The sequence below is a fragment of the Leucopleurus acutus genome (genome assembly GCF_964270905.1).
Source record: "Leucopleurus acutus genome assembly, chromosome: 13".
Lineage (NCBI taxonomy): Eukaryota > Metazoa > Chordata > Mammalia > Artiodactyla > Delphinidae > Leucopleurus > Leucopleurus acutus.
Window position 1 is genome coordinate 75,912,532 of NC_139155.1, and position 20,044 is coordinate 75,932,575.

The 20,044-nt window shown below is 54.2% G+C and overlaps 1 protein-coding gene across 1 annotated transcript in view; it reads right to left on the reverse strand.

Annotated features, from left to right (window-relative positions):
• RBM19 (RNA binding motif protein 19) overlaps positions 1–20,044 on the reverse strand; it is a 121,167-nt gene that overhangs the window by 84,366 nt on the left and 16,757 nt on the right. Inside the window, exons 13-18 of the mRNA XM_082853569.1 lie at positions 19,681–19,777; positions 17,953–18,063; positions 15,561–15,761; positions 14,178–14,307; positions 5,528–5,682; positions 2,815–2,875 (exon numbers count right to left, since the gene is read on the reverse strand). Coding sequence (XP_082709695.1) covers positions 2,815–2,875; positions 5,528–5,682; positions 14,178–14,307; positions 15,561–15,761; positions 17,953–18,063; positions 19,681–19,777 — 755 coding nt within the window. The remainder of the gene's footprint in view (positions 1–2,814; positions 2,876–5,527; positions 5,683–14,177; positions 14,308–15,560; positions 15,762–17,952; positions 18,064–19,680; positions 19,778–20,044) is intronic.

Here is a 20,044-nt window from a genome sequence, read left to right on the forward strand (position 1 = left end):
CAGTCCTCATCTTTGTCTGTACTGTTTGTGAGGCTGTGCCCCTGCTTGTCTGCATTTCTACTCACAACTACATGTTATAAAACGAGGGCCCAAAGCAGGAAGAAATTCCACAAACAGCCCAGACATGGTTCTGCGGGCGACAGGAAGGAGGTTCAGAAAGAACTGATGGCTGATGGGTAGCGCCACCCCGTGGTGACTTTCAGTATTCGTTTTCCAGTGGATACGTGAAAACACTGTTCTGAGGGCCAAGGCCGGAGGGTCTGTGCCCGTAGGATATTTAAAAAGCTCATTAAGATGGTGTTAAAGGCAACTACTGAGAGTCAAGTTCATTGCCGATTCACTGACGCTGTGCAGATCCATTCTGCCCTTCTCCTGCCCTGGAACGCTGATGTCCATAGGGAGCACGACTTGGGCCCCCCGGCCTTCTGGTTTCCTGTTCGGTTTACCCAATGGAAAGCTCCGATTTGACATAGGCGGGTGGAGGAGGTAGAGTTGGGGCCCCCGTTCTTTCCACGCACCCCATCGCCTCCCCGCTTTGGCGTGGTTCTGGCAGCGCCAGTGTCCAACCCACACCTTTGGCTCTGCTGGTGGCCCTTCTGTGGCTCTGGCCACACCACTCCCTCCCCACGGCCTCTGGGCTCTGCAGGGGAGGGGCGTTCTCCCACAGGATCCACTGCCTCGACATTCCCGTGGGTCCCCTCAGCCCAGCCCAGACCCGGGCACTCGGCCCCTTCACTACAAACATCTCCTTGACAACCCCAGCTGAGCATGCTTTCTGGCTCCTGCTGAGACCCTCGCTGAGAACAGACACCATCTAGATTCCCCCCAAGCTGTGACGGATGAGCCCAGAGAGTAGGGCTCTCACATACAGGCTCTTAAAGAAGACAGTGTAGCTTTCAAGAGCTGCTCATGACACTGAAAGATCAGACAACTGTTCTAAAGCACGCTGACGAGCGCTCCCGAGGGCCAAGGGGCCGGCTCCACAGCGTCTGACTGCAGAGGGGGGCACGGTGACACTACAGCCTGCAGGGACAGCCCTGGATGGAGCTGGCGACCCCTCTGCCAGCCTGTCTCACCCCCCAGACTTCAGGGGTCACCTCTTTTCCTGAACTCCGTCCCCAGACCCCCCCAAACTGAGCCTTCATGTCGTTCACTCGGTGCTTAGCTGCCTTTCCCTGTAGCCCAAACTACATCTGCGGTTCCTGGTGAACAGGGATGTTATGGTTTGAACTGTGCCCAGCTCCCCAGTATGCGTTAAAGTCCTAACCCTCACATCTCAGAATGTGACCGTATTTGGAGATAGATCCTTTACAGAGGTAATCACGGCAAAAATGAGGGCCCGAGGCTAAGTGCTAATCCAATATGATCGGTATCCTTATAAAAAAGAAAAGGTTCGTGCCCCGGTCCAGGAAGATCCCACGTGCCGCGGAGTGGCTGGGCCCGTGAGCCATGGCCGCTGAGCCTGCGCGTCCGGAGCCTGTGCTCCGCAGCGGGAGAGGCCGCAACAGTGAGAGGCCCACGTACCGCAAAAAAAAAAAGGGGTGGTGGTGAACTCTGAACACAGGACAGGTGCACACAGGAGAATGCCATGTGAACATGAAGACAATCACTTATAAGCCAAGGAGAGAGGCTGGAACAGATCCTTCCCTCACAAGCACTCAGAACGAGCCAACCCTGCCCACACCTTGATCCTGGACTTCTGGCTCCCAGAACTGTGGGGTAATAAAGTTCTGTGGTGGAAGCCACCTAGTTTGTGGTGCTTTTTGCACCCCTAGCAAACTAATACAAGGAACTCCCCAAATTCTATGCCCCCCGTCTGCTTCAGCCCCTCCAAGGCTCCTCTGCCTGGCAGCAAGCCCTTCTGTGACCTGGAATCAGCCCACCTTTCTAGGTGCGTCTTCTGCCTCTTCAGTACACTCCCGACCTGCTACTACGCCCTCTCCCGCCTCCGCCACCCACCCCCCGCCCCCACCAGCTGACTGCGCTGCCTCCCTACCCTCCAGGTCGCGGTCCGACGTGGAGACCCCTGGCCTGGGCTCCTGTCCAGCCAGGGCCCCCTCCCCCAGACCCCTTGTTGCTGTGTGCTGTAACCACTAGCTCCTTAGTCTCTCAGGACACAGCCATGGGACAGCCCACGTGGCATGCCTACAAATCCCGGCAAATTGAAGGGATGGGGAGCGCACAGCTGTGAGAAAGCCAGGAGCAATGGCCCGTCTACCACCTGCAGGAAGCCAGGGCCGGAGGAGGAACAGAGAGACGCCAAGGGACTCGTGGCAACGCCTGAGGCTGACAGGAGAGATGAGGGTGGGGTCTGCGTGGCCCAGGCACACAGGGGCCAGTGAGGTGCGTGGCTGGTGACTCAGTGGAGTGTGCCGGATGTTCTACATCTGGGTCACTTCTCTTGGAAGGGAAGAGGGAAAGCCCGAGACGGGTCTGTTCTCGCTCTCCCCTGGAGATTTCCAGAGCACACAGATGCTGGGAGCAGGGAGAGGCTTCTGCCACCGAACAGTGTCAACCCTGCCAGCCCTCTAATCGCACTGCTCTGAAAACACCCGACAGTCCGGGGTGGCAAAGGGCCTAGATTCAGAAGAATCTGACATGCATGGCTGCTCCCACCGGAAACCAGGAGTCTCCAGGGACCCAGGAAGGAGGACCATTTTAGACGAGCCAAGCGAGAGAGCGTGGGGCTGCCAATGCTTCAGAATGAAAGACCACCCTCAGAATAAGCAAGAGAGAGGTACCCTTACCCCCACCCAGAGCGACACTGTTTCTTTCAGAATCGTTCCTTTCTAACTGAGATCTCCTGTGAAATACCTGCTTTGTTCTTCTTCTTGGAAATGGAGCAGCTCTTCACCACACCCACTTTGGAAAACACCTGGAAGAGAATGTCGACAGGTGTTATCAGAATTTCTGTGCTAATCCTGCAACCTGGTGTAGGCGTGTCTCCAAAGACACAGGGGACCAGGCAACTGCAGGCATGGAGAGGGCGAGAGTAAGAGAAGAGTTAACCCCTGGATGCGCTTCCGTGGCCAGGCCCTGGCCCGAGGCCTCTGCCTGCATGAACTCATCCAGCCCTTGCAGTGATGCTACCAGGTAGGTGTGACTACCCACGTTTTGCAGATGACAAAACTGAGGCTCCAAGGGGTTAGAGGCGCACCCTGCGTCACAGCTGGGAAGCCCCGGAGCTGATAGCTGGATCCAGGCGCCAGAGCCCAGGTTCTAAACGCCGTGCAGGTGGAGGTCCTGGTCAGACACCAGGCTCCCCAAATTTGCCCTAATATCATCCCGGGGGTCCCCAAAATATCTGGAGGCACTGGATCATGGCCTACTTTAAGTAGCTTGGACGCTCCCTTAGGGTTCCCCGTAAGGGCCGCTGGGCTGGGTCCTGGATCCCAGTGTCCAAGAAGGACCTGGGACACTGAACAGTCCAAGGAATCACCGAGGGCCATGCAGTGGGGAGGCTGGGCCTACATTTAGAAGCTTGGAGTCCACTGACTCCAGTCCTGACCCTCTCACTGCCCCTGCACCTAACACCAACTAATGTTTAAAACTTTCAAAAATCACATTTTGCTCTATTTTTCCCTTTACTTTTTTTGTCTCTCTTGCTAGAATTTGAGAACTGGCCAGTGCGAATTCCTGTCCTTCTGGTTCACTGCGGTGTCTTCCACAGCACACACAGGGCCCAGGGAGAGGCAGGTGCGGGTCACTGTTCACCGACTGAGTGAAGGGGAAGCAGAGGGGAGGGGGGATCCTGACCAGCAAACAAGAACCGCACGCAGCTGAGATTCACTGACTCTCTTATTCCGACTGTCAAACACTTTACTTGAATTATCTCATTCATTCTAATCAGATCTTCCAAACAGCTCCGCAGAAGATTCTATTAACACCCCCTTTTTACAAATGGGGAAACTGAGGCACAGAAAGGCCAAAGGACCAGCCCAGGGTCACACTGTTAGTAAGGAGTGAGGCTGGGACCCAAGTCCAGGCAGACTGACCCTTAAGCACAACTCTCCACTCAGGATGCTGTTAACAGGAGCCCTGTGAGCTGGACGCTGCTCCCCACAGTGCCTCGAATGGGCTGTGCGACCCTAAGTCAGTGAACTGACCTCTCTGAACCTCAGTCTCCACATCTGTAATATGAAGAACCTGGACTAGATCATTTTGGCTGTACCTTCCAGCTCCAGAGTTCTTTAATTCCAAGGATGCTCTTAGGCTGAAGCTTGGGCACATCTTCCAGGAAAAAAATGGTTCCCGTTGACGACATCCCCATACCAGATCCAGGGGGGCCAGCACAGCAGAAATAAAAAACAAACCCTCCACAAGCTGGTTTGACCTCTTCAAAGCTATCTAGCCTTTGGACACTACTAGCGTGTGCCTGTTTGTAAAAGTAAACTCAAACCAGACCAAAACGGATTCGGGAAGTAGCCCAGGAAAAGTCCAAGGGTGGGTTTCCCATTGCCCCAGAGGGTGAACCTCTGTGCTTAAAATGCTGCTGCTTTTGCCAGGCACCTCTGCTGCCGTGGTGGCTTTTCTAACTGGCAAGTGACAGTCACATTGGAGATTTAGCCAGAGGGTCCCAGCGTGCAGGCTCTGATCTCCTGCTTCACCTTGACACCCTGGGCTTTCCCGCCCAATGCAGGCTGGACTCCTTTCCACCCATCCACCACCTTCCTGCCTCTAGGACTCAGTGGACCCCGTCTCCCCTCCTGAATCCAGCTCTAGGATTTCAGAGCTCAAAAGAATTTGCAGAAACCAATCAGCTCAATCCTCACGGCCTTCTTCCTTTCCAGAAGCAGTTCACGGCTGTCAGGCTGCTAGTCACCAATTCATGCATTAAAAGAAAAAAAGGCATCGAGCATTTATTCTGTGCCAAACCCAGTTCACAGAAGCGGAGACTCTCCCCGTGGACAGTTCTCAGTCCAGTGGGGGAGCTCGCAGACCCCAGTCCTTTGGCACTAGAATCCCCACTTCCAGATCTCTGGCCCAATTCCTTCTAGAAGCCCCCCAGCGCCTATCATTTGGCATTTTCCCAATGCGTACTTGGAGTTCCCCATCCTTTTCCCCTCCACCCCCTTCCTATGAATGCAAAACTCTCAGCCCATCAGGGACTCCAGGCAGGACTGCCCCTCCTCCAGCTTCACTCAGTGCTGTGTCTTCTGCGTGTTCCCACCAGGCCAGGAGGGTGTGTTGACGTTTACTTTTGGGTGGTTACCCTCGCAGACACCATCTGGGGAGGGGCTTTGTTTTCTGACTACAGCTCTCATACCGCACCCCAACAGGTCCCCTTCAAGTGCATGCAGGCGCCCCTGCCAGCCCCCAGACTGCTCTGGCCAGGGCTCTGATCTCCGGGTGACATGTCTACTGGACAGCTCGGTGGAGGTATCAATGCGGTGGCTGTTGGCTGTTAATCTACACGCTGCCACGAGTCACTCGTCCAGGCAGGATAAATACAGTGACCACATCAGCAGACTGGGTCTCCCGCCCCGCCCACCCCCACCCACTCCCTCCGGGCCGAGCGGTCACTCACCCCCTTCAGCGTCTCCTCGGTCGTGTCGAAGTGGAGATTTTTGATAAACAGCGTGCACCCGGGAAGGCTCTCCTCATTCTCTTCCTCCTCCACCTCTGCTGAAGTGTCGTGTGCTGCTCCCTCTGTCAGCTTTTCACCTTCTGGGGTCTCGCCGTCTGCATGGGCCCCCCCCACCCCGCCACCAAAACAAATCTGTTAAATGATGCCTTATCTGCCTAAGCCCCGGGACCTAAAGCACAGAACCTGCCAGACCCGGGGGTTCTGTCTCTGAGTGGGCAGCGTCAGGAAGGGACAGCTTGTGCTGGGTTTCAGCAACTGCTGGGGGGTGGGCTGAGGGAGGGGAGAGACCGCCATGCTTCCTGCCTCTGTTCTAAAGAGAAAAGAGTGTGAAGCACAGACCAAAACCCAGGAGCCCTAACTTAGACTGACCCACATCATATCACGCATATAATCTGAACCTCAAAATAAATTACTGTGAGCTGCAAATGTAAGCGACGTGGTCTTTTTCCTCAAAAACCAGCACTTGGCGAACTTTCAAAATAAAACGCAACTTAAAACTGCAAAAATTACAGAATGGGAGCAAAACTCAGAACGTCCTAAATACCCCTTGAACCTAAGGGATGTTACGTTCATTTAAAATCCCCAATATACATAACTTCAGGAAGCATACACGTAAGAGTATGTTTTCATCTACACAAAATATATTCAATTCAGAGCTACACATAACAGCAAAAAACTGAAAAAAGACAAAAATCCACTATATTCATAAACAAGAGATCTGGAGAGTTATACTGCCACCAAAGGCTACACTAACATGTTAAGATGACGTTTCCGAAGAATGTTTAAAGACGTGGAACGATGCTCGTGACAGAAAAATTAAGAGAAAAATGAAGGTGCAAAACAACACACGACGCGACCCCAATCACGTTCTGTATCCAGAGCTTACGAGACACGTACGCAAGAAGAGAAAATAACGCACTCCCGGTTATTTCTGGAGACTGTGATTACGAAGCGCTCCATCCTGTCACTCCCATCCCTGTGACACGCCTACTCTGAAGGAACAGCTTGCAGGAGGAGGGAAGGGCAAGCGTGAGGCTGTGAGTTAGCAGGGCGGGCGTGTGGCTGCAGCTCAGGATGGAGCCCTGGTGGAGAACGTGGATGTCACCCGAGGGTGCCGGAAGCCTCACGAGGTTGGAGGTGGCGTCGTGACCTCTTGAGAAGTTCCGCTGCTGGAAAAATGTGTTCCGTTTGGGTCAACCTCCCCAGTTTTTCACATGATCGGGGCCTGGGGACAATCATCTTTTCCCCCACGGTCAAGCTCCAGAAGCTCCTCCCGCAGCCCCCGGGGAAATCAAACCCCATCTCAGGCATTCTCCAAGATGCCCGCCCGCTCCCACCTCATGGTTCTGAGCATGTGGCCCCGACCCTCCCCTCAGGTCTGAGCCCTGCACGTGCCAACCTGCAGCGGACGGGGACACTCATTCTCTCGTGCCCACTTGCACGCAAGTAGTTCAAGGCCAAGGGAGCTTCCGGGGCTTCCAACCCGTCCCCCACGCTCTCACGCCGAGCACGACAGCCCTCTCCGTCGCCCCCGGCCCTTTCTGATGCAAGCCTACTGCTGGCCAGTCCTAACTGAACTTCAACCGCTTTGTCATAAAACAACCCTTTCAAGCCCTAATGGAAAGAGCGACAGTGAGGATGTTGCCCATTTCACATCAGCTGAACGGGCAGCCTTCTCCCTTCACACTCCCTCGGAGTGAACCCAGAATCCAGACTCTCGCTCCAGGACAAAAAAGGAGAAATGTACATAAAGGCTCCTCCCCACCCAAGCGACTAATGCTATTTACCCACCGGGACTCCGTGGTGTGGCCATTTGTCCTCAAAACCCAACTTCCAAACCAAAGCAGGGTAGAAGAAGTATTACTAGTGATGGGGAAGCAAAGCTAAGCAGACAGGCTAAGATTCCAGGTTGTGAATGAGAACTTCAATGGAAAGGAAGACCACGCCCCTCAGCTGCGAAGGACACCCACCCCACTGGCTCGCCTCACGTCTGACGTGTCTTGGAGATAAAAGGAGAGAGGAAGGGGTGCCAATCAGATGCCCCACTGCGTGCGGGGGCTGGGCTAGGCCTGCGAGGATGCTATCTCACCGCAGACCATAGCACTGCATCACGGTAAACCAGTGGTCCATGGAAAGTTCTGGAGTTCGCTGCATCTGAACTCTAAACCTCAGGCATCTTCAGGTTGGGAGAGAGGTTCATGCGAGACTGAAAAAATTTTTTTTGTAGAGAAAAGAATGGGGGGGATGATGGTGACTGAGAGAGCACCGTGCCAGTTTAAGGGGCAGCCCGTTCGCGGCACTGGCCAATTGCTGTCACGAGGACAGATCAACCCAAGTGTGGCCAGGTGTTCAGAGCTTTCACGAGAAGCTGAAAATCCAGCTTTTCATGGGAAAACCCACGTTTTAAAACTCTTGGCAACTAACGCAGAGGCATGTGGCTTCTGTACTAGGCAGTGGTCAACAGACTGATTTAAACCAGCTTATGGGCCTTCGTGCCCTGCTCCCCACTTCCAGCCTGGCAAAGCCCAATGACCCGTCCCTCTGCCTCTCCCAAGGGCCTGGAATCCAGCCAGTTCCCAGCGTGGCATTCCAGGGATCTGAAGCCTCACAAGGACAACAGCTCTGGGTAGCCCAGTGGCTGTGAGCAGGGCCAGAGTCCACGCCTTCCTGCATCCCTGCCCCAGGAGCAAGGGCTGGTCTGCTTCAAAGCACTTATTTCAAAGGTCACAGGCCCCTGCCCAGGAAGTGTGATGTTTGGATTTTGTGACAGAGCTGAGATGAGCTTGCAGTCAGGGTTGGCACCCCAGGAACAGACAGATCCCTTCCCCGGAGGGTGAGCTGCCCTCAGTCCCAGCCCAGGGGGAACAAGAGGGGACTGCGAGGACGGCTAGGACCTATCACCTACCCGGGTGTGCAGCTGGCCTGGCTCCTCCCACTTCTACTAAGTCAGCCAACGCCCCTGACCCCCAACATCCGGGAGAACATCCAGCTTGAAATAAAAGACATGATTAAATGCAGCCTGGCTTTGCTCCAACAGCACAGAGGTGTCCGTTGTTTCTCCAAACCTCTGTGTACCCAGCCACCACCTCCCCCAATCTCCAACTCCCCCTGGGATGCTGGAAGAGCTAACAAGACAAGGGCATCCCAGTCTCGAGATCTGCTGAAAAAAGGGGGCCTGAAGAACACGAGAAGGGGGCCCAGAGACCGCAGTCAGGAGGCAGCGCAGAGCTGTGAAAGCGCACGGCCTTCGAAGTGAGAGTGGTCTGGGTCAGGGTCCCCGTGATGCCACTCACTAGCTGTGTGCCCTGGGTGACTGGCTTACCCACACTGCCTTAGCACCGCCACCTGGAAAATGGAGTCTCTCTCTCTCTCTCTCTCTCTCTCTCTCTCTCCCCTTTTCTCTGCTGGCTTCTTTGGAAATTCGAATGTCTGCGACTCCATACGCACGCTGGGTCCCCGGTCCAGGGCACCGTTGCCTCTTGTGTGGATGACCGGGTGTTCTCCTCACTGGTCTCCCGTCGGCACCTGTCCCCGGCCTGCCAGCTTCTCCCATTCTGTCTCCTCGCCTTCTCCATTCCAGCTGCACCAGCCTCTATTCTGATCTCTGAGCCTGCCAAGACCCATCCCTGCCACAGGGCCTTTGCACTTGCCATCTGTCTCCTCTGCCTGTTCTGCTCATCCCATTTTCCCAGGCCTGGCTTCTTGTCAGGTCTCAGCTCAAACGTCCTCCCCTCAGAGCTCCTCCTGTGCAGTTGTCCCCAGCACAGGCCTGGCCACTTGCCATCAGAGTCCCCTGGGTACCTCTCCTTCAGAGGCCTTACCCCTTTCTGAAATCACCTTATCGGTTCACTTCTCTGTGTCCCCAACTACAAGGAAAGCTCTCTGAGGACGAGACCACATCTGACTCAGTAACCTCTGCACCCCCAGCACCGGGCCCAGAGCAGATGCTCCAAAAATATCGGTGGATGATGATCTGCTACACAAATGGCACTTAGTGTGACCGACAGGAGCTGTGGGGTCACAGCTAGGAGCACAGACCTGGGAGCTGGTGGCTCTGGGCACAGCCCAGCTCTTTCCAGATGTGTGACTCTGCATAAGTCACTCAACCTCCCTATGCTTCCTTCTTTCCATTCAAAACAGGAGAAAGACAATCACAGGGTCCACTTGCAAGACAATTATGAGAATTAACACACAGAAACCCAGATAAAACAGTGTCTGGGCCAGGGGAAAATGTCAGGAATCCCTACCTTCGCAGGCCCATTGCCGGAAGAGGCAGGCCAGTCGGCTGCAGGCTTTTGAGAAGAACAGCCAGCGCCGCAGGTCTGAGTGCAGGGGACTGTGTCTCTGTCGGCCACATCCCTGGGAAGAGCTTCTGCCCCGCTCAAGTGGTCAGGCCCTGCTACGACCCATGCCCATGTCCAGAGAGGTGTGGAAACGGCCAAGGGCCAGGGACGAAGCCAAAGGTCACTGTTAAAAGTGCTTTTCTGCCAGGCTCCCCTGGTGGCACAGTGGTTAAGAATCCACCTGTCAATGCATGGGACATGGGTTCGAGCCCTGGTCTGGGAAGATCCCACGTGCTGTGGAGCAACTAAGCCCGTGAGCCAGGACTACTGAGCTTGCGCTCTAGAGCCCGCGAGCCACAACTACTGAGCCCACGTGCCACAACTACTGAAGCCTGTGCGCCTAGAGCCCGTGCTCCGCAACAAGAGAAGCCACCGCAATGAGAAGCCCGCGCACTGCAACGAAGAGTAGGCCCCGCTCGCCGCAACTATAGAAAGCCCGCGCGCAGCAACGAAGACCCAACACAGCCAAAAATAAACTAAAGAAAATAAATAAATTTAAAAAAAAAAGAGAAAGAAAAGCGCTTCTGCCCCTGGCCTCAAGTGGGGTGACAACAGGAAGACTAGCAAGGAAAAAGGAGGTATCACAAAACGAACAGATGTTTGCCAACGACCTCACCAGGAACCAGGAAAAGTGGGAAGAACCGCAGGATGGGGATGGGGATGGGGGCGGAGGCGGGGGCGGGGTGAGGGTGCGAGGAAGGCTCGGAAAGCAAGGTGGGCTGGAGGGGGCTGGGAGAGGCGGGGGGAATACCGTCCATCTGTAGTTGGCACAATAAAATCCAGTCACGCATCACCACATGGGGCTTTATTATAATCAGGCCGCAGAATTTACGGTCGCTCCCTCCCCCTTCCGGCTCTCTGCACGGAAGGCTGACAGCAGAGACTGTTATCAGTTGCAAGCAGCTTTTCAGGACCTCCCCCGACTTGGAGCCCTTTATCTGGAGGTGAGGGTCTTGGTTGTGGGGAGATAAAACACACTGTCCCCCTCCCTCGAGAACGGTACAGGGAATGGAGGGCTTCGCCGAAAAGAAAGGTGTCGGGGGTGGGGGGCGCTGGTGAACAAAACAACCCTCTCTGTCCACTCCCCTCCTGCTGCCTTCCTGCGGAGCCTGAGAAAATCCAGGGCTTGGGGGCCGGCTGGTCCCCAGCAGTGGGGATGGGGAAATGGGGAAGCTTCAGGAACCATGTGCAGAGGGGCGGCCGTGGGGGAGCAGCAGGTGAAAAGGAACAGCTCGAGGACCGGGGAGGGGACCGTGTATGTGATACAGGTAAGAAAAGGAACAAAAAAGGGCAAAAGGAGGCTCGGGAGATGAGTCCTGCGGGGATCCGCCTGACGACACAGGACTCAGCGGGGCGTGAAATCAGCTCAGGCGTGCACAGCTTCTTGGTCCCCATCCGATCTATTTGCTGCAACTACTGGCTCCCTCCTCCTAGCTCCGAGGCCTGCTTTGTGTGAGGGGCGGCAGGACCCTGGACAGCAGCCCCCTAAGAGGCAGGGCCTGTTGGGGACAGTCTGTCTGGGATGCTCTCAACACCGGAACCTAGGCCCGGGCACCCAGGGGATGCTGGGGGCAGGCAGGGGCAGCCCTCCACCTTCCGACCAGGGCACGCTATCTCTGCAAAGCCTCCCCTCGCTGTGCTCCAGAACATTCTGCACCCAGGGCCCACTTCTATTACTGTGACATCTCAGCTACCCCCGAACAGCCCCACCCGTCCTCCTAGCAGCCCGGGAGCTTCTGGGGAAGCGGTATGTGTTGGGCCCATCTTGGTCGCCCCAGCTCAGTGGCTGGAATCCAGCTGGTGCTCAGGGCTGAGTTAGAGACCATCCACTTCACCTTACGCTGCTGAATTAGGACGAGGGTCAGAGAAACGGTGACTCGGGCGGCTTCTCACTGAACTCTCACAAAGGCCTTCTGCCCATTTTACAGATGCAGGAACAGCCTCGGAGGCTGGTGGCTTTGCCCAGTCACTGGGCTAGGCGGGGACAAGGAAGACAGTGACTTCCCCGGGAGCTGTAAGCCTCACGTACGGAGGACCCAAAGTGCTTAGTGCAGGGCCGGGCATGGAGGAAATGCTGCTTTTGCCTGTGGATTCGCTCAGCACCTACTGACTGCTCTCCCACCAGACGCCGGGCACCTTCCTGGGTGCCGGGGCACAGCAGTGCACAAGCAGACGAGGTACCCGCCCTGCGGGATGGGCGTCTAGTGAGGGAGTCAGACAGACACTGAAGAAGGGAACCCATAATGACACACTTCTGGGAAGCAGTAAGCCTTTAAAACAAAGTTTAAGGGTGGGGGTGGGGGGATAAATCAGCGCCATGAAGGGAGCCACGGTTACGCGATGGGTGGCGCCACATTCTGATGCTTAAACAACGATGCAGAACAAACGTGCCGACGTCACCAAGCTCTACTATGTGCCGGGGCTTGGGACACAAGGACGAGGATGGCCCAGCCCTACTCTTCACAGGTGAAGAGAGACAGAGAGGCACAGAAACCCTTCTTCCTGCATTCCTTCACTCCCTCAACTCACGTTCCTGAGCTACCCCACGCCCGGGGCCCTACGGGATGCTTGCACCCAGCAGTGAGCGAGACAGCCACTCCCTGCCCTCGCGTGGCTCACCAGCAAGGGATGTTAAACAAGTAAAACAAATGAATAAACAGGATAAACACAAACTGTGACGAGTGTCACAGAAGAAAACAACAGAGAGAAGGGAGGGAAGCACCGGGACACCTGCAAAAGAGTGTGGCCACAGGGCAGCGGCCCCCCGGGGAGGCACCATACTTAGTGGTCCCGCCAAAGCTAGGAGAGGCCTCTGCTGGATCTGCTTCCAGGGCCCTCGCTCCTGGCAAATCTGTGCTTTAAAGGAGGACTTGCTTTTGGCCGAAAAACATTAGTCATGTCCAAGTTTAGTGACTGAAGTTGAAACCAAGGTCGCTGATAATTTGGGGGTGATGGCTAGTTAAGAAGAAACTGTGACTATATAAAGAGAATTCTTCTTGATGGAAGCATAAGCACGGTGGAAGAGAACGCTAATCCAATCTGTGGCCAAAAATAACTCAACAGGGGCTAGTGAGGGGCTTTTGAAAGATTTATATCAGTGGTCAGTAGGTAACCCCAATGGCTAAGGGATGCTTTCGGGGGCCTCAGAAAGCAGAGACTGAAGAATTTTCCTTCCTGACTGAAATGAGGCTTCTAGACCAGGGGGTCCCAAATGCCTTGTAGTGGCTTGGGCCGGTCCTGAGGCGGTTTTACCGATCCAAGATGAACTGGGAAGTGCAGACAGCCTAGGGAGGTTTATGGACAGGGAGGTCTATTCAGTTAAAGGACTCTTCTTTAATCTGAGAATTCCCATCCCCACCCCCATTCTTTTATGAGGACAATGGAGAGGGTATACAGGAGATGTATTTCTTTTAATCTTTATTTTAATCAGCCGGCAACCCTACGTTAAGATGGAGGTACGGAGGAGGGATATTACCGATGGGCAAGATCTTAATGTCTGGGTAAGGGTGTTCTTCAAAGCTTTTCTAAAGGTCTTTGCTTCTAGGATGGAGTCGTGGTCCCCTAAGTGGTTCTCAGTTGAGGGCTGCACTGCCCCCTAGAGAGCATCTGGCATACAGGGAAGGGGTATCTTAGATCGTCACAATTACAGGGGCAGATCTGACATTCAGTGGGCAGGGTCAGCAAAATGTCTTACAATTCGCAGAACAGTCCCGACAGGGAAGAACTGCGCTGCCCTGAGTGCCAGGAGCGCCCCCTCCTCACCCGAGTGTGAAGCATCAGCTGAGGGTTGGGTCCCCGCCTCCCTTCCTTTTCCTGCCTTTGCAGCCACTGGGCACCAGAGGGCGCCATACCATCCCAGGGACCCCGGAGAATAAACATCTCCAACAGCCCTGCTCATCCATGCCGGCAGATGCATCAATACGACCCAGAAGGCTATTTTCTCTTGCTCTGTTCCGAATCCCTGTTAACAGATTCTAGTGGGTTTTTAAATTTTTCCTTTCACAACCTATATTTGATAAGCCAAGATAGTTGGCTACCTTATGTTGTATCCAGAATTTTTATGCTCTATTTTTTTTAAGGACATTTTATGTGCCTATAAAATTCCAGAGATGGGGACCCACCAGTCTCAGGATGAATACAGAACTTTAAAAGAAATACCTGATAAACAATTTAGTGCTGCCCCCTAGCCCTCTGTCCTTCCCCTGCCTGCTGCCCCAGGACATCCTGATCTCAGGCCCAGCTCTTACCTGTTTCTGGCTCCATCCTGTCCTTTCCGGCCGGCTCTGCTGGTGCATCTTGGAGTTCTTTCTTCTGTGGGGCTGGGCTGGAAAAGATGCCCACCGGAGCCCACTCCAGATACAGGGGGACGTGGTGGAACTGCAGAGACGGGGCGGGGGAGGGACTCAGTCCACGACACAGACAAAGAGCCTGAGGCTCAGAGTATAGAACTCTATGTGCTGCCTGATCCCCTTGCTGCAGCTCAGGGTTCAGGTGAGAGGCTGGAGCAGCTGCTGTCATTGAATACGTCTGCATCCCCCGGTGCTTTCTCTAATCAAGAGTGTGAACAGGGAGTGGGACAGGGGAGCAGAATCACTGATACAGGGCAGCCCTCCTGGAGGAAGTGCAACAGGGCCGCCGGACACCAACCATCCTTTCTCTCCCTCCACATACGTACACTCACAGGCAGTGAGTATACACATACGTACATGCAGAGAAGTTTTTTTTAAAAGAAGGATAAACAAGACACTGACAGTCAGCAAAGCATTAAAGTCCTTGATAAAGAGAAGCTACTTGCAGTGGGCTGAATAGTGGCCCTTCAAATGATATGTCCACATCCCAACTCCCAGAAGCTATGAATGTGGCCTTATTTGGAAAAAAGGCCTCTGCAAATGTCATTAAATAAAAGATCCTGAGATGAGATCATTCTGGATTATCTGGGTGGGCCCTAAATCCAGTGACAAGCGCCCATGTAAGAGAAAAGCAGAGGGAAGATTTGAGATGGAGAAAAGGCCATGTGGACAGAGGCAGAGACTGGAGTGATGCGGCCACAAGCCAAGGGACACCTGGAGTCACCAGGCACCGGAAGAGACAAGGAAAGATCCCTCCCCCCACCCACAAGAGCCTTCGAAGGGAGAATGGCCCTTGGGCACCTTGATTTTAGACTTCAGACCCCCCAGAACTGTGAGAGAATACATTTCTCTTCTTTTAAGCCACTAAATTGGTAGTAACTTGTTATGGCAGCCACAGAAAGGAATACACTGACACATGTAACTTTTTCTTCCTTATGACCAAAAATCAGGAGGTAGCCCACCTACAGAATTGACTTTCAACTAATTGTAGGTATAAGATATCCAAAGCGCCGAGGATGATGGGTCAAAGTCATGGGGGAATAGAAAGCTGAGGAAAGCCAGAATCGGCAGGGAACCGAGGCAGGCTTTCCGGAGGATGTTTTGAGCCCGCCCCTCACACTGCCCCGTCCAGAGGTGCTTCCAGGGGCGGGATGACATTCACAATCCCGACAGACATGGCTGGTTTCCAGCAAGTGCTCGCACGTGCCAGGTCTATGCCAAGACTGTCCGCCCGTCAGCTCCCTCCGTCCTCTCCCTGAAGCGGGGCTCGGGCGGCCCTACCTTGGAGTAGGCCAGGTGTCGGAAGGCCTTGCGGGCCTCCAGCGGCTCCAGGAACTCCACGATGGCCGTGATGCCGCCCTCTGGCAGCAGCACGCGACCCAGGCTGCCGAAGCGGCCAAAGGTCTCCTGCAGCTCGGCCGCCAGGGTGCCGGCCGGGAGGTTCTTCACCAGGATCACGGTCTTGCTTCGCTCAGCGGCGGCCTGCAGGGAGGGGACAGCTCACGTGGGACGATGGAAAGGAGGGTCACTGACCCCCGACGCCAGTACTGATCGGTGGGTGACTCTGGACCAGGCGGCCACGTGGGACCTCGGGTACCAGGCCCTCAGGAAGCAGGTCCAGGAGACCCCACCCTCTCGTGTGCGCCACCCTATGGATGAGAGGCGGCCCCGAGGAGTGGATGAGGGAGAGGGCTCTGGAACTGGACCCCCCAGGTCAGATCCCGGCCCCTCCACTACTGAGCCGAGGCAAATTCTGACAGCGCCCAACCACAGCCCTCGCTGGACCTTCCAGGACACTCCAGCCCAGGGCCGGGATCTGCATCTCTGTGCTAGGGGTCTTTTCCCGGATCTGCAGAACGCCTGACGCCACACGTGAGAAGTTAACACCCTGTGGGAGCTGCCCGTGGCTCTCAGGAGTTGGCGTGTCACCTGTCCTTTGGGTGGGACAACTCCGAGTTGGGCGGTGTCCCCCGGGGAAGGTGCCAGCCCACTGTTCTACCAGTGGCGCTGGGACGAGCATGCCCTTTGCTGGTCCCCCCGCCCCGTCCCTTCTCGCCAGTGTTTTCCGTCCAGTGAACTACTTGCGCTTGAGTCTTCGTCACAGTCGGCTTTCGGAAGGACCCAAACCAAGACACCAGATGTGCGGCCTTGAGAAATGCACTTGAAATGTATTCAGCCCCTCCCCTGACATGAGCACACAGCACCTATTTCATGGGTCGTCCCAGGAAAGGAGTCAATCAAAAGCGTTGACGTAAGCACGCTGCTTAGCAATGGCTAACATTAGCAATTATTTTATTATTAAAGCATGCTGAATGGAGAATAAAAGAGCCAAAAAAAATTAACGGAAGGATTCCAGACATAGGGCACATCTGGGTATGAGTCTCCACCTGGCCACCAATCTAATTTGAAACCTTGGGTCAAGTGCTTTTCTTCCCTCTGGGCCTCAGTTTTCTTTTTTTTTTTTTTTTTAATTTTATTTTACGTTGCAGTATAGTTAATTTACAGTGTTGTGTTAGTTTCAGGTGTTCAGCAGTGATTCATTTATACATATACATATATCCATTCTTTTTCACGTTCTTTTCCCACATAGATTATTACAGAATATTGAGTGGGGTTCCCTGTGCTATACAGTAGGTCCTTGTTGATTATCTATTTTATATATAGTGATGTGCATTTGTTAATCCCAAACTCCTAATTTATCCCTCTCTCTCACTTTTAACCTTTGGTAACCATAATTTTGTTTTCAAAGTCTGTGAGTCTATTTCTGTTTTGGAAATAAGGTTTTTCTTTTTCAGATTCCACATATAAGTGATATCATATGATATTTGTCTTTCTCTGTCTGACTTACTTCACTTAGTATGACAATCTCTAGGTCCATCCATATTGCTGCAAATGGCATTATTTCATTCCTTTTTATGGCGAGTAATATTCCATTGTTAATATGTACCACATCTTCTTTATCCCTTCCTCTGTCAATGGACACTTAGGTTGCTTCTGTGTCTTGGCTATTGTAAATAGTGCTGCAATGAACATTGGGGTGCATGCATCCTAACCGTCCTTTTAAGGTGAAACTCTTAAGGTTTGGTGAGGCTGAGGAAACAGCAGTTTGGGGGTCAGAAGCCCTGAGATTGAGTCCAGGCCTCTGTCACAGACTCACTGTCTGATCTAAGTCCCCTCCCCACTCTCTGGGCCTCAGGTTCCCAGTCTGTAAGACAAAGGGGAGGATGTCAGGTGTTCTCAGCGGGCCCTCCAAGACTTCATCATCCAGACACCTAAAAACTTCTACCTGCTAAGGAATAAGCACGTGGAGGAACCTTCCCCTATGTGATTCAAGAAAGGTCTCGATCCCGAAACAGATAACAGGTGCTCTTAGTAAGGTGCTAGGTCGGGGAACAGGATGCTTAGGGCCCCCCCCACCTGTGTGGATAAACTCTTGCTTACGGCCCCCGAGGGACACCATCCAGGTCTGATGGGCCACTGGGCCATGAGTCTGAGCTGGTGATCTTTCTTTCTTTCTTAAGCGACAGTTGCAAAGTTAATGCTAATCATCTTTGAAAGGCCTGACCCTCCCACCCATCCACACGTCTGCAGATGTGAGACTCCGCCCCCAGCCCGGGGTGGGGAGGGGGGGCGAGCCCTGAGCAGCTCGCTGGGCTGGGCAGCGGGCACTCACCTGGCTGAAGGAGTCCAGACTGACCCCATTGTCGAGGAGGAAGCGCCGCACCTCTTGGACGAGCTGGGTCTCTCCCAGGGCCACGCGCACGGCCACGCTGCCCTTGGTCTCCTGTGGGAGGGAAAGGGAAGATGCCCTGTTGGCTGTCGGGCAGGTGACAGGTCGGCTGTCCCATCTCCCAACAGCCTGAGGAGGAGGCTTGCACAGAGCCGGACCCCGCGGATGGCCCCCGCGGATGCTCCCCCCGGGGATACCCACTCTGGCTTGATGGCTCTGGGTTCCACATCTGTCAGGGTGAATCAAGAACCCCACGCCTCCCCTCCAGCTTCCCCTCCCCCATCTCCCGCCTGCTCCCTCCCCTCCAGTCGTATGTAAGGGTCTCATGCCAAGTTCATTCCCACCTGAGGGCTTCTGTGCGCTCACCTCTGCCCTCCATTCAATTTCTGCTAGAATGTCGCACCCCTGAGCAGCCTGCCTCGCTCTCACACCCTCTCCCCTTACTCAGCTTAAGCCTTCTTCAAGCCATCACGCCAACATGCGGCACCTTTGTTAACGAGCTAGTGTCTTCCTCTGCTGGAAGGCTCTAGAGGAGCAGGACTGTTTCCCTTTAGGGCCCTGCTCTCTTCCCAGTGCTCAGAGCACTGGTGGGATCTGAACCAGCTGCAGCCCCTCCTGACTGGCTGAGGTCCAGAGCTGTGTGGCCAACACAGTGCCCACGAGCTCAGCCACTGGGCACCTGAAACGCGGCGCGTCCGAACCCAGTGTAAGACACGCACTGAATTTTAAACACTCAGTGAGGGGAAAGAAAGCAGTGCAAGACTGCTTGTCACTTTTTTATATTGCGGATGATGAACTAATAATATCTTGGCCGTATCGAATTAATAGAATAGATTCTATTCTGAAAAATTAACTTTGAAAATTAACTTTGCCTGTTCCTTTTTGCTTTTTAAAAATGTGGCCCCCAAAAAAAAATAAATAAAAAAATTAAAAAAAAATAAAAATAAAAATAAAAAATGTGGCCCCTTGGACATTTACAATTCTGTGTGGGGCTCGCATTCTATTTCTGGGGGACAGCGCTGACCTTCAGCATGGGGCAGGGGCAGTAAATGGCGATGGCCAGCGAGTTTATGGACCAAATCTATGGATATCCTTTGCCTGCTGGCTGAAAAACACACTCCCAGGTTTTGCCAAAGATGAACTTGGCCATGGCCTAACTGGAGACACAGCATTTAAAGGAAGGTATGTGATCTGGAGAAGCCAAATGGACGGAGGGGAAGGTCGGGAGGAACAAGGTCAGACTTGGAAGAAGGGGACGGTCAGAGACCTACGACCTACCCCGTGCTCATCTCAAAGACCTGGGCTGGCTGGGCCCAGAAGTGGGTGGGACGACCTCTGGGGAGCGGTTCAGAGCCAGGGCAGTGGATTCGGGTTGACCTGGGTCACCCCACCTCTGCCTGTTTCCAGGCGTGTGACCCTGGGCAAGTGCCTTTGTGTCCCTGGGCCTCCAGTTCTTCGTCTGGGAAGTGGGGCGAGAGGAGCACCGCACGCTAAGTGCTCATCGTCAGTTCCTTTCTGCACGTGGCTCCACACTCGCCCATGAGAAGCCAGGGCAGGGTGGACGCTTCCATGGGGGAGGCCCCAGAGGACAAGCTGGTGGACAACCCCAGCCCGACCCCACCCCCTCCCCTGCCCAGAGCCGGGGGCACCTCAGACAGGGCGCCCACTCACATGGTCAAACACTTGGCTCTTGGTGGCACTGTACTTCTGGGCGATGGCGTCGGCCACTGCATTCGGGCCCATGAACAGCGTGTTCCAGTTGTGAGAGCTGAGTCAGAGGCAGAACAGAGAGGTCAGACCGTGGCTGAATGGGGGCAACTGTTTTCAGATGCAAAGCCTGTAAGAAACGCGCTTGTGGGCCTGCCTTCCTAAGTCCCCGAAGCCTCCTCTCCCCCATCTTACTTGGCATGGGCCAAGTACCAGGGCCTGAAGACAACAAAAGCCACGATGATATTAATAAGCCCTAACGTCTGTCAAGCGCGTACTCAGCACCAGGGACCAAGCACTTTGCTTACATTGACTCAATCCTTATGAC